At 43.7% G+C, this 13,067-nt stretch overlaps 1 protein-coding gene across 2 annotated transcripts in view; it reads right to left on the bottom strand.

Annotated features, from left to right (window-relative positions):
* Positions 1-312: 312 nt before the first annotated feature.
* Positions 313-13,067, bottom strand: part of LOC121872924 (hemicentin-2-like) — a 97,512-nt gene continuing 84,757 nt past the window's right edge. For both annotated transcript variants that reach the window (XM_042376053.1, XM_042376054.1), the window contains exons 9-16: positions 11,940-12,070; positions 11,105-11,264; positions 10,068-10,361; positions 8,491-8,663; positions 5,321-5,450; positions 3,115-3,449; positions 1,083-1,226; positions 313-927 (exon numbers count right to left, since the gene is read on the bottom strand). In XM_042376053.1, coding sequence (XP_042231987.1) covers positions 550-927; positions 1,083-1,226; positions 3,115-3,449; positions 5,321-5,450; positions 8,491-8,663; positions 10,068-10,361; positions 11,105-11,264; positions 11,940-12,070 — 1,745 coding nt within the window. In that variant the 3' untranslated portion in view covers positions 313-549. The remainder of the gene's footprint in view (positions 928-1,082; positions 1,227-3,114; positions 3,450-5,320; positions 5,451-8,490; positions 8,664-10,067; positions 10,362-11,104; positions 11,265-11,939; positions 12,071-13,067) is intronic.

The following is a 13,067-nucleotide window of genomic DNA, read 5'->3' as shown; positions in this document are numbered from 1 at the left end:
TTGTTAGTTCATGACGACACATTTTTCATTATTCAAAAAACATTTTTGTTACCGGTTGCCTAACATTTGTTTATGTACAAGTGAAGCAGATGGTGTGTCGTCAGATACCTCTTTCTTGATCTTGTACCCAACTCATCTGGTGACTTAAATTTTTGGGTTCGTTTTGTATTTTGTTTAATATTTGTAATATTTATCTTCAGTGATATTGTAGTGTAACACTGATTATCAAGTACAGGTATTACCTTTAGTGAATATTATTTACACAAAATATGGTATAAAAATTTTGGTACTAAGTATAAAATGAAAGGACAATAATTGTCAAACTTTATTTTTTACCAAAACCCGCAAGACATACCACTTTAACTCGCCAAGAGTTTTGTACATACAAAATGATTGTCTCTTCACCACCCAAGTGTTACCCACTCTCTTGACACGAACACTTTAGTACAAATTATACAAAAGTATTATATAACATCTCTGAGGACAAAAATTACGTCTACGTCCAGTACAAGACAGTTTTTATATATCAAAACTTGTGTGCTGTTGACATCATACTGAACTCTCCCTCTTGCCCAACAGCGGCGTGCTGGGCGTGTCCTCCTCACACCCAGACTGGCTACACCCGCTACCTAACGATGTTCGCTTCCTTCTAGAGTTCTGGTACTCTACAGGAGGCGGAGGAAGGCTGCCTTCAATTCCTGGAAAAGGGAATTGATGGGGATTGATCGTAGAAGAATGACATTTTTCCTTAGGAGGACGAGATGTGTGCCGTGGTAGAGTTGATGAGCAGTGAACTTGAATGTTTGAATGTAATCGTTCACCGCCGTATTTGTCGGAGTCATAAGGCAGAGTGAAGCTAGAATGGTCCCCTGACTTCAAGGAAGTTGTTGAGGGCGACGTCGTCACACCACCGTAATGCGCACTGGCCTAGAGAGAGACAAAGATGGAAGATCCATAAGTACTGTTCACTGGGTTGATTTCAATTGATATCTGAATTTACCATTAGTAAAAAAAAAGATTATCAGACTGAGATTCAGATACAACACCCGTATTAAAAAAAAATAGAGAGCGAGAGTACTCACTGCTGCAGGGACGAGGGCAGGGACAGGAGCGTACTTATAGCGGTCGGGTGGCAGAAGGATGGCTGCAGCGGGTTCAGGGTCGGGGGGGCGGCACCCCTCCTGCAGGGGGATCACGTCAGGGTCAGCGTCGCTCTCAGACTCCACCTGGTGGGTTGAAGAAGAAGACACACGATCTGAGATTATTTTCAAATAAATACCAGTTTGACTAATGATCAAAAAGCTTAATTCTCTTCATTCAGGACAAACACATATGTAAAATTCATCTACATAGCATATTTACATGCGTACACAAAGTTGGCAAAATTCTAAGCAAATGCCCCTAAGTTTCTGTACAAAAAAAAGCTAGAAGTAAAGCAAACCAATTGATTTCTTCTTGAATCCCGGTGATATAATTATAAAGCATTTTGACACCCCATCGTCTGTAAATACTTTTAACAAGTATTAAACAAGGGGATGGCTACTTTTCCGGGTCTTAGTTCATAATTGCAAGAGGCCCGAGTACGTGAAGCCAGTGTATAAGCTAAATGGCCTTCAAAACACATACTGCAGCCAAATTGGTTGCCTTACACATGAGCAGTGAAAGGCAAATGTACGATATAGAATACAAATCTGGTGATGGAACAAGGCAAAACATTAACATGATTTCACTGACACCTCTTAATGAATCTCCAAAGGCAGGGTCGACCTACCATCAGTGGTGCTACTGACGAAAGTGTTACTGTAGATCATAATTATGTGACAACAGACAGGAACTAACCAGACTTGATTTAACGAAAGGTTGTACTTCAGATTAGAGTAGTTAATTCGGCTCTATTTGTTTCATAATATTGCCCCAGTCTCCATAAATAATGGTGACGAGGTGGCGACCCTTTCTGTTGAAACTGAATAGAAAATTGGGATGGTTGTCGGCCCCGAACCCTTTGCAGCCGTTCAGCCATACCGCATGAACTTGGTTGCCGTGGCATCTGGTTCGTGGGGCGACGATGTTGGTAGGGGCCCGTTGTTGTGTCTGTCCTAGGTGTGCAGGGCCGAAAAAACGGGCGATCCTCTCTGTCCCGCGAGGCACTAGGTTTAACCCTATTGTACCTCTGCCTTGGGATCGGGAGGTTGACCGCGAAGGTGACTCGAAGGACCCCCTGCAGAAGCGAGGGGTCCAGATGGGCAAATACTTCGCGTCGAAGGTTTATGCGTGCCGCGCCTTTTCCGTAGTCTCCCGTACCACCGGTTGAATGGATAGTCACGTGGACTCTCAGTAGGGCTAGGTTGTCTACACAGCCTCTTAGTCCACCGGTGGAGTACCGTCGTGGACAAGTTGTCGCAGCCTGCGAAGCCACTGTGGCAGCTGTGGCATTACTGCCTGAGCAGAGAGTCGTGCGGCGGAAGCCATACTCATCTGCTACGTTCTTCTTACAGGGAAGATTGGGAGGCTTTCAGGTTGAACTTTGGGAGCAGAGAGAAATCCAGCTGGTGTGGCACCGACACTCACTGCAGATCTCTTGCAATAAATGACAAATGCAAACGATTGTGCCATGAATGTGGGTGAATCTTTATGCGTAGTAGCTCGAACCCACCAATTTTCTAGTCCCTCGCACAATCGGTTCCAGGGATAGTATAGATGTCATAGGGGTTCCCACTTCACCTCCTAGGAGTAAGCTTTGAAGATTTCAAAGCACAGGTACAATAGCTCCGCCCAAGTCATTAAAATATACAATTAGATCAAACAAATGATTGTTGACTTCAGCCTGATCGTAATTAAGCTGTTGATCATTGACATTATTCAGCAATTACTTTAGGTGTGTGATCCTTTGGCTACTCACTTACTTAATTCTCCTGGTGACTAATTAACCGGTTTGTGTTTTCCCATGCCTTGCTTTATCTACTTATCATTCGCCTGTTTACAAGTTACTATGATTTCCTATTGTTATTCTGATCATGGAGACAATTCCGCTGTGATATTTCCAATAATTAATTACATCTGCCACGTACCTGTTCTCAGTAATAATATTAACCCCCAACTCCCAGACAACCTTACCTGTATATCTCTCTCGAGGCAACTGGCGTGGTGTGTGATGACGGGAGACTTGTGGTGTTGTGGGGAGTCTTCGGGCTCAGTATCCTGGGTGGGGGTGTCATGCTGGGGGGAGTGGTGACGAGGGTGCCGCGTGCGGAAAGTGATGAGGAGGATGAGGACGATGATGATCAGGATGAGCCCTGCCCCGACCCCCAGGGCTGCAGGGATGAGCGAGGGCATGGCCAGCACGCTTAGGTATTTATTATTGGCGTCACTACCGCTTACGCCGCCGATGACGCTGCCTATGCCTCCCCCGTTCTTGCCGCCGTCACGGACCTCAGCTTCCGAGGGTCCATCTGTCGGTTGGTAATAGTTACGAGGTGACAGGTTTCTGGCAAAGTAAATGAATTGATGATTCACACAAAGTATATGTACAAATAACAAGGACTTATTGCTTAATTTCATGTTATTATACTAAGACTCCATTTTGCGGGCAGTGTAAGATACCCTATTCTCTAAAGAAAGGCCGAGAAGTACATGCAGCCAATGGTTGGCATCTCTTGTGGCATGGAAGAGGCAGCCAGTGGCACCTCTTCTGGCAAGGAAGAGGCAGCCAGTGGCACCTCTTCTGACAAGGAAGAGGCAGCCAGTGGCACCTCTTCTGGCAAGGAAGAGGCAGCCAGTGGCACCTCTTCTGGCAAGAAAGAGGCAGCCAGTGGCACCACTTCTGGCAAGGAAGAGGCAGCCAGTGGCACCTCTTCTGGCAAGGAAGAGGCAGCCAGTGGCATCTCTTCTGGCAAGGAAGAGGCAGCCAGTGGCACCTCTTCTGGCAAGGAAGAGGCAGCCAGTGGCACCTCTTCTGACAAGGAAGAGGCAGCCAGTGGCACCTCTTCTGACAAGGAAGAGGCAGCCAGTGGCACCTCTTCTGGCAAGGAAGAGGCAGCCAGTGGCACCTCTTCTGGCAAGGAAGAGGCAGCCAGTGGCACCTCTTCTGGCAAGGAAGAGGCAGCCAGTGGCACCTCTTCTGGCATGGAAGAGGCAGCCAGTGGCACCTCTTCTGGCATGGAAGAGGCAGCCAGTGGCACCTCTTCTGACAAGGAAGAGGCAGCCAGTGGCACCTCAACTAGCAAGGAAGAGGCAGCCAGTGGCACCTCTTCTGACAAGGAAGAGGCAGCCAGTGGCACCTCATCTAGCAAGGAAGAGGCAGCCAGTGGCACCTCTTCTCGCATGGAAGAGGCAGCCAGTGGCACCTCTTCTAACAAGGAAGAGGCAGCCAGTGGCACCTCATCTAGCATGTAAGAGGCAGCCAGTGGCACCTCTTCTGACAAGGAAGAGGCAGCCAGTGGCACCTCTTCTGGCATGGAAGAGGCAGCCAGTGGCACCTCTTCTGGCATGGAAGAGGCAGCCAGTGGCACCTCTTCTGACAAGGAAAAGGGCAGCCAGTGGCACCTCTTCTGACAAAGGAAGAGGCAGCCAGTGGCACCACTTCCCCGACAGGGAAGAGGCAGCCAGTGGCACCTCTTCTGGCATGGAAGAAGCATGCAGTGGCACCTCTTCTGACAAAGGAAGAAGAGGCAACAAGGAAGAGGCAGCCAGTGGCACCTCTTCTGGCAAGGAAGAGGCAGCCAGTGGCACCTCTTCTGGCATGGAAGAGGCAGCCAGTGGCACCTCTTCTGGCATGGAAGAGGCAGCCAGTGGCACCTCTTCTGGCATGGAAGAAGCAGCCAGTGGCACCTCTTCTGGCAAGGAAGAGGCAGCCAGTGGCACCTCTTCTGGCAAGGAAGAGGCAGCCAGTGGCACCTCATCTAGCAAGGAAGAGGCAGCCAGTGGCACCTCTTCTGGCAAGGAAGAGGCAGCCAGTGGCACCTCTTCTGGCATGGAAGAGGTAGCCAGTGGCACCTCTTCTGGCATGGAAGAGGCAGCCAGTGGCACCTCTTCTGGCATGGGATAGGCAAAGTCTCCTCTACAATCTCTGATAAATTCCTAGTGACATTATGGTCTTGTCTTCATCTCACCCTGTACGCAACCATCACCTTTTCGTGTTTTTTCTTTTCGTCCTTTCCATCTTAGGGCTGGTTAACTCGCCATGAGGGTTGGCCGACTCATGAGTCTGATAGACATTGTATGGGGTCAATTTCTTTTACAGTGCTGGGCGATTTCTTTACTCTCAGGTCAGTAGATTCACGGTCTAACTTAAAGACTCACTGTGAGGGGTTGGCAGACTCACCATGGGGTTGGTATATGGAACCGTTGGCGCCCGTGCTGAAGACAGTCACGTGGGCGGGGGTGCTGAAGCCCTTATCGTTGAAGGAGGATATCACCAAATCATATTTCTGTCCTGTCTGCAGACCCTCCACCTGGGAAGTACAATTTATATTAATAATAGAAATGTTAGGAAAAATTACATTAGGAGGTTCTGTTAATCGAAATAGATAAGTTGAAGAAATACAAAACTTTACCCGTTTGTTCCTTAAATCTATGTAATCCTGAAACATTGGTGGAAAAGGTAAAGAAGGCGTGTCCAGCCCTTTGAGAAACATACAGAGTTAGGTATAAGTACCAAGACAAGCACCAGAATGGCTCACTTGATGAAGAAGAACAGTACTAATTACGTATTATTATCATGCATAAACATATGGAAGTCGAATGGTTCTGTAAAGTGGATTTCCCGATTCCTCAGCGGTCAGGATCGACACCAGATGATAGCTACATGTGGTAAGTTCCTTAACCCGTTCGAAGCCGATCCAGTCAACTTTCTTATCTTTTAGTGACGGTAAAGGAGAACTTAACTATTCAATAGGACTCCTGGTCAAACATGAAATCCTTGTTTAGGAAGTAACCGAGTTATCTTGACCCAAAAATTTCAAAAGTTAACTCTGCCAATAAGCTCGTGGCCGTGATTGTCAGTGATAGAAAATGGATTTTACTGATGCATTACCTGCAGTATAAAACAACGATCAGCGTCGGCTGTATGCAGACTATGTGAAAACTGAGCGACATCATCCGAGAGAAACGACGGGGAATGCCAAGTAGAAGTGTACTACTGCTCCTACACGACAATGTAGTGACCCACAAAACCCGTTTCACAAAGATGTCTATTCACGACTGTGGTTTCGATCAACTCAGCCATCCTCCCTATAACCAGATGAGACCCCCAAGACTGTCTTTCGTTTCAGAACCTGATAAGGGGCTGAAGGAGGCTACTGAGACATGGTTTGAGGAAAAGCAATAAGACTGGCATAGTGAGTTTGAAAGGCATGTGAAGTAAGTGTACTGAAGTCGGGGAAATCTATGTTGAAAAATATAAATCAAGTTGTGGTTTTCCCTTCTAGCTATGTACCAGTGAGAGTCTGTCTGTCTCCCATACAAGTACCAGTGTATCTGAGGAAAATATTGGTGATAAATCAAGGAGCGTGAAAGGCTCACTGGGTGTGGAGATGACGGGGCGTGAGAATCACTGGGTGAAAGGATCGTGGTTTGTGAAAAAGTGACCCGTGAAAGGGTCACGGGTTGTGAAAGGATGTGAACAAGGATCAAGACTACCGGCAGACTCCCGAGTATTGTGTAAACGAATGTTAGTTACACTCAAGTGGCAGGAGACTGACTGGTCTATACAACAGAATTTACGAGAGGTATATTACCCCTATTGAACAGAAGAACGACGAGAGCATTGTTCCTTGTCCCGGATGCATTTCCTTGTTCTCTGTCTTTCGCGAATAACTTTAGAAGAAATTCTTTGTTCTTCTGCCCCTCTTTTACGATACTCTATCTTCTCCTGGAGGATTTCCTTTGTGTGCTTGATTGCTTGCGCTTCCGCCTCTGTAAGAACATCAGGCAGCTCCTTCCAGATGTCCTCACTTTTCCTTTCTTCCCCAACCATATACTCCTTCAGCTGGTCTGACAACAACATCCAAGTTTTTCTCAGTTTCAACTTCTTATATGATAGCATTAACATTAATTTTTCCCTTGCATAGTTGACCTTGTTTTATGGAATGACTTAATTTAACCGACATTTTTATATAGAGACTTAAGGGAGGAAGCCTGGCATACTCACAGGCGTTATTAGGTTATCTATTACTTTGAAACGGTGAAAAGATTTGGGTAAAAATACAAACTCGCTGTGGCAGCCAACAACAATATTTAAAATTACATTGAAATTCTTCCAAAATTGACAGAACAGCAATTTCAAAATGTTCTCCTTCATTTACTCCACCACATCAACATTCCTCGTGGCAACATTGTCTCTGAGCTTACTGTAGTATTAGTAAAAAGGGGTAAGGGGGGTACGGACATCATGCAAGGTCAACGAATCATAATTCCAAATTCCTTTGTCTCGCGGGATGCAGCCAATAATATCCCCCCTCATGAAGTAAACATATACCACAATACCTCATCATTACCTCATATTTTCCCCTTCTCTTTCATTTGTCATTCGCCTCAAACACGGAGTAACAATACCTTAACATATGCTTTTTTCTCTGGTAAGGTGTAAACGTGTTGACATTCCTGACCAATTTAATCTCATCCTACCCAACTATAGCAACGGAATGTGGACTGTTATTTCTGCTGTGGGTTAACGTAAGGTTCTGAAGATGATTATCCCGACACATTCCCCTATTATCTACCCGAGAGTTAAGAGCGGCGGACAAACACACGCTCATTGGTATATTTCTTACGTGTAAACAGACAAAACATACAGACTTCCAAATTAATTCTGGTTTATCTACTAACTTCTTGGTGCTGTGCGTCATGATGAAAGTTTCTCAGTTAATTCTTTCTTGTTCACATATTTATTTATTGTTATTTGCACATTCTCGTTATTTTAGTCTATGTTTAATTACATTTAGATAATTATTGTGTCGTGTGTGTTATCAGGGGAGTTGATATACATAAATCACAAACATGAAAACTTGGATATTTCGTTTTTTTTTATGCCATATTCAATTCTTAGAAGGTTCCACACTGCTCTAAATCACCTCTGGTACAACTGTGAACTCTTTCCTTAGTCTCGGTATTCCCACAGTGAGTGTTGTGACGAGCAGTGCCCCACCACCACCCACCCTTCATCGACCCACGAAGACATCATGGAGGGTCCATGACTTTTCTGTTGAAATTCAATTCTGCTGAACCTTTGTCTACCCAAATTCATTTATATCTCACAATAAAAACTGTGTGGAACTCCTAACTCATGTGTGTTTTGTGCTTCAAATATCACCCATCTCTGGCAAGGGGATGCTTCTGTCTCATCTCTCCCTGCGCCTTTTTAATGTGTTTGAAGAATCAACAATGTTAGTATGTAATAAATCCACCAGCAAGGAAAATGAATAAAAACTTTATGTACAGAGCAACAGGGAGATACCCAGCCTTTAGTTCCAAGTTAACAATAGAACAACTCACTAAGAATGCTGGTGAGGAAGAGGTGAGGTTGAGGACGTGTTGGCCATCTTGGAGTCTCGCCTGCAGGAAAAACTGTTGGGTGAGGCCGCCGCTGCCCCCCGCCACACACTTCACCCTGACGGAGGTGCGGGTCCTGCTTCCTATCGTACAATTACTTGGCGGGTCCGGCTTACCTGAAGAAGATCGGGATCAATTAGGCGAGAAGACTGGGACCAATTAAGCGAGGGGATTAATGGAAACAGGTTATCGGAGGAGTTACACAGGGAAGACCTTCGGTAAAAGTAGCGATTTTTATAGGGATCTTTGTGTATAGGAGAAACCATAGTAGAAGGATCCGAGACTTTCTGGGGAAGTAATTACAGAAAATAACACTTATCTGTTGTCAGAAAAGTTTAAGGAACATGAAATTATTGTGGTCTTGGAAATACAAGTACAGTCGGCGGAATATGTTCGTCGAGACCCAACCTTCTCTTATCACTCCTCGTCTCCCCTTACCTTTACATTATTAACAGGTCGGTTGTCCTTCTCTATACTTGTTGGGTTCTGAGGCTTTATTTGTCCGACTATACAATATTATTATGTAGGATATGATGAAGTATATTTCCAATAATATCGAAGAAACTCTAACGCTTACACTCATATATCAAAGCTTAGAAAACTTCTCCACTTTTCGTCACTGCCCAACAATATGCGGACAAGGAACTAGGAGGAGAAAATGTTGGCTTTGCCCAAGAGAAAATAAATATGAGAGGGTTAGTAATGGCAGCCGAAAACCTTTGAAGTGGAGGACCATAGTCGCCAATCGTGAGACATGAGGTTGGCTCCTTGATTGGCTGAGTGGCATTAATTACATCAACTGGGCGTTTCGTTTATGTGAGGAATGTTTCGGTGCTTACCAACACAGCGCCTCCTCCCATCTTATTGGTCCAGCGGATGCAGTGTTTCTCCCTAACTTTAACTGGATGTCAAAAACACTACAAACATTGTCTGAATGAAATAAAAGATTCCATTTATTGGTAAGACTTTTTGTCGAAGGATTTTATTAGGGAGGCGTTTCTATACTTAACATTACCCAAAAAATAGTATTTTGAATTATTTTCTCTGGTTGTATTGTCAGAAGAGAATAAATGAACAGATATATAGATAACAGAAAGATCTCCCAACCTGACTATCTCCTCGTAACGAATAATCCTTAGGCCGAGACTCATTATATTAGTTATGATTTACATAGTAGGAATACCTTAGAGCTCATCCTTAATGCAGTATAAATATAAACCACATGAAGACAAAACAGTTCAAATTCTGACTATATAGACCAATAAAATGGCATGAAGTATGTTATGATATTTTAAGGTCTCATCTCTCAAAACAAATAAAAGTTTTATCAACAACTTCAAAGGCCTGTGGAGAAGACTAATACATAAATTATCGTGGTATTAATATATCTTACCGCCTTAGCCTCATAGTTGTCCACACGACCACTACCCGGTACAGTATTTGGTTTACAAGGTACAGCTACAACAAAACCTGTATTACTTTAGTGTTCTGTTAGTCTGAGGAGCTTGTGAGTGCCTTACCTGCGGGCACAATGTGGAAGACGCAAGGCTCCCTCTGAGTACCGATCTCGTTGGACGCCCAGCACAGCAGCGTACCATAGTCCAGGGAGGTCATGGGAGTGTACGTAATGACGCTGTGGCTGCTGGAGGAGGTGAAACGCCCTTTTGGGACGTCGATGGTATCCGCTGTGTTATTAAACGTCCATTGGAAGGTTGCCTGCAGTGGGTTGGCCTGCACGGAGCACGTGACCTCGGCGTCTTCGTCGCGACTCACAGCGTAGCTTGTGACCTGCCCAGGTGAGCACACGGGGGCGTCTGGTGCCAGAGAAATACACCTATTTTGTCGAATTTGTTGTGTTTTAGATGAACCATTATGGCTTTGTAATATAGTAATATCTTAGACTTTGTGTTTATTGGAAACCTTGATTAGTAGTACTTGAAATGGACAGTAATTTGTAAACTATTGTGGTTACCAGGGAATTATGGCAAGCATACTTCAAAAATATTAAATAGAAGTTATTAGTAACAGCGTATTATGCCAAATAATAACTCAAATTGATGAAAAGACCACTTGTAGGGCAGCATGTAGGCATTATTGACTACCCGGGGAGTGGCAGAGAGCGTGTATAGCTTCCCTGTACAGTGGGAAAGATGATTAACATACATGTAACAATTATAGAGGATAACTATATTAGACAAATATTTTCAGTATGCCACGGCAGTTATATATTATGATAAATGAGGAAATTATAGCCAAGAACGTGCTAAGGTAATTTAATACTGTGTTCAGAAAATGAGGAAGATGTATACAGTAGATCAAGTAACTGCATTAAAAAATATGAGTGAATCTGTTACTTGATGGGAAAAATGAGGAATTATTCCAAATGTATGTAAGAAATTGTTTAATGCTGTTCAAAATTAATTCAAGGAGATAGACGGATATGTTTGGGTATTTAAAGGAGACTAAGTAATTACAAAGTATTTCGCATAATCAGAACAATTACAAAGTTCATTCGAGTTACTGAGCAACACACTCAGTCTTACCTCGAGATACTCACATTTAACATCGAGCCTGAGTGTGTTAGAGCTGCCATCGCCGACCACATTATGTGCATGACAGGAGTAGCGACCCGCCTGAGCCCTCACCACCCCCTGCAGCACCAAACTCTGGTTACTGATGATCACGCCAGCTGACACGTTAGGGACCAGTATCTCATTCTGCAGTAAGTGGCAACACGAATCAAAAGTTGGAGATATATTCCCTGTAAATGTAAACAATGTAAATACCTATTAGTGTGATATGGATCATGCTCCCAACTAGTGGTGATCTAATAAACTGATGGAGGTGGTTATACTCACCTGCCCAACTCGCGGAAGGGGTAGTGAGCTTTATTTTAACATTTTAGAGTGAGTGTTCTGGTCCTTTCAGGTTTCAATGGAACTTCTGCCACACTAGTAGAATTTACGTCATAATTACAGCTACGAAAACTAAAATGGAGGCACAACAAACCCCTACCACCACAGTAATTACCACCACTACGTTTACACAGCCTCTACTACCACCACCACCACACAACAACCACCACAGCTACACAACCATACAACTACCACAAAAATTACACAACCACCACTACAGTCAAACAGCCGTCACCACCACCAATCACACAGCCACCACCACCACCACAGTCACACAGCCACCACAACCATCACACGACCACCACCACCATAGTCACACAGCCACCACCAGTCACACGACCACCACCACCAGTCACACGACCACCACCACCAGTCACACGGCTACCACCACCACCAGTCACACGGCTACCACCGCCACCAGTCACACAGCCGCCGCCACCACCACAGTCACCACCACAGCTACTACAGGTGACTCACATTGTGCCGCCAGGAGACGTGGGACACCTTCGGATTGGCCTGAATGGAACACTCGAAGTAAACGTCATCACCTTCCTTGATGTTACCAGAGTCCAGCGACGAACCGAAGCTGGCAGTCGCATTAGGCAGGTCTGTGTGAGGGAAAGACGTTCTCAGAAGACGTATTTAGACGTTTAAAAGGCGCCAGGAAGATAATCTAAGTAATAAAGGACATGATTATGGGAGAAGTACGAGAAAAATTGTATTTCTTGCATGATAACACTCGTCTTATATACTGTACATATGGCTATCCTTAAATTAATGTAATTCTTGTAAGATTTATCATATATTGATGGCAAATGTGAGGGTGTTAAGTAATCCTTGATGCCTAAGCTGATAGCATTATCTGTTTGATGCAGAAGAAAGGTGGTAGAGTATGAAGAAATGTTCGTGGTAAGAAACGAAAGAAAAATTAAGCTAACCAATTTTGGAAGCTGCCTCAGCTGTGAGCAAAATGAAAAATGATAAGAGCTGTTAGGTTAATCAGCTTCCAGCAGAATTTCCAACATAAATGGGCTGGTATTAAATATTTGAATACAATATGTGACTTTATATATAAGGAGGAAGACTGTGATTAAAAAAGATATTTCCAGTATTATATATAAAAAAAAAAAATCTTACAGTGCACCCAATTTAGGATAATTAGTTTATCAAGTTATACTGGTAAAATTTTACTCAACATAATTTTATATAGAATAAAAGCTAGAATAGACACTGAGTTATCTGAAGATTAAATTGGATTAGAAAGAAAGGATGAACTAGGGGAGTCATCTTTGTTTGGTGAATTTTAAATGACAAGGCTTTAGAGGGTCAAAGAAACTTGAATATGTATATTGTTGACTTTTAAATAATAGTGTTGATAGGATAAACAAATAGAATCATAGATACAGTGCACAATAAAATTAATTGTATTGTATGTTGAAGACTACAGTGCACAGTGGAATTAGTTAAGTGTGTATTGTGAGGGTACACTGTACTGGATAGCGACATTTACTTATGATGTATTGTGAATGGTATAATTTACAACATAGTTACTTATTGTGCATTGTGGGGGTTTAGAGTGCTAAGTATGTGCTACCAAAGTTAAAA

Source organism: Homarus americanus, unplaced genomic scaffold (assembly GCF_018991925.1).
Source record: "Homarus americanus isolate GMGI-L3 unplaced genomic scaffold, GMGI_Hamer_2.0 scaffold11022, whole genome shotgun sequence".
Lineage (NCBI taxonomy): Eukaryota > Metazoa > Arthropoda > Malacostraca > Decapoda > Nephropidae > Homarus > Homarus americanus.
Note: the sequence above shows the minus strand (reverse complement) of the source record. Positions and strands in the feature narration are given on the sequence as shown.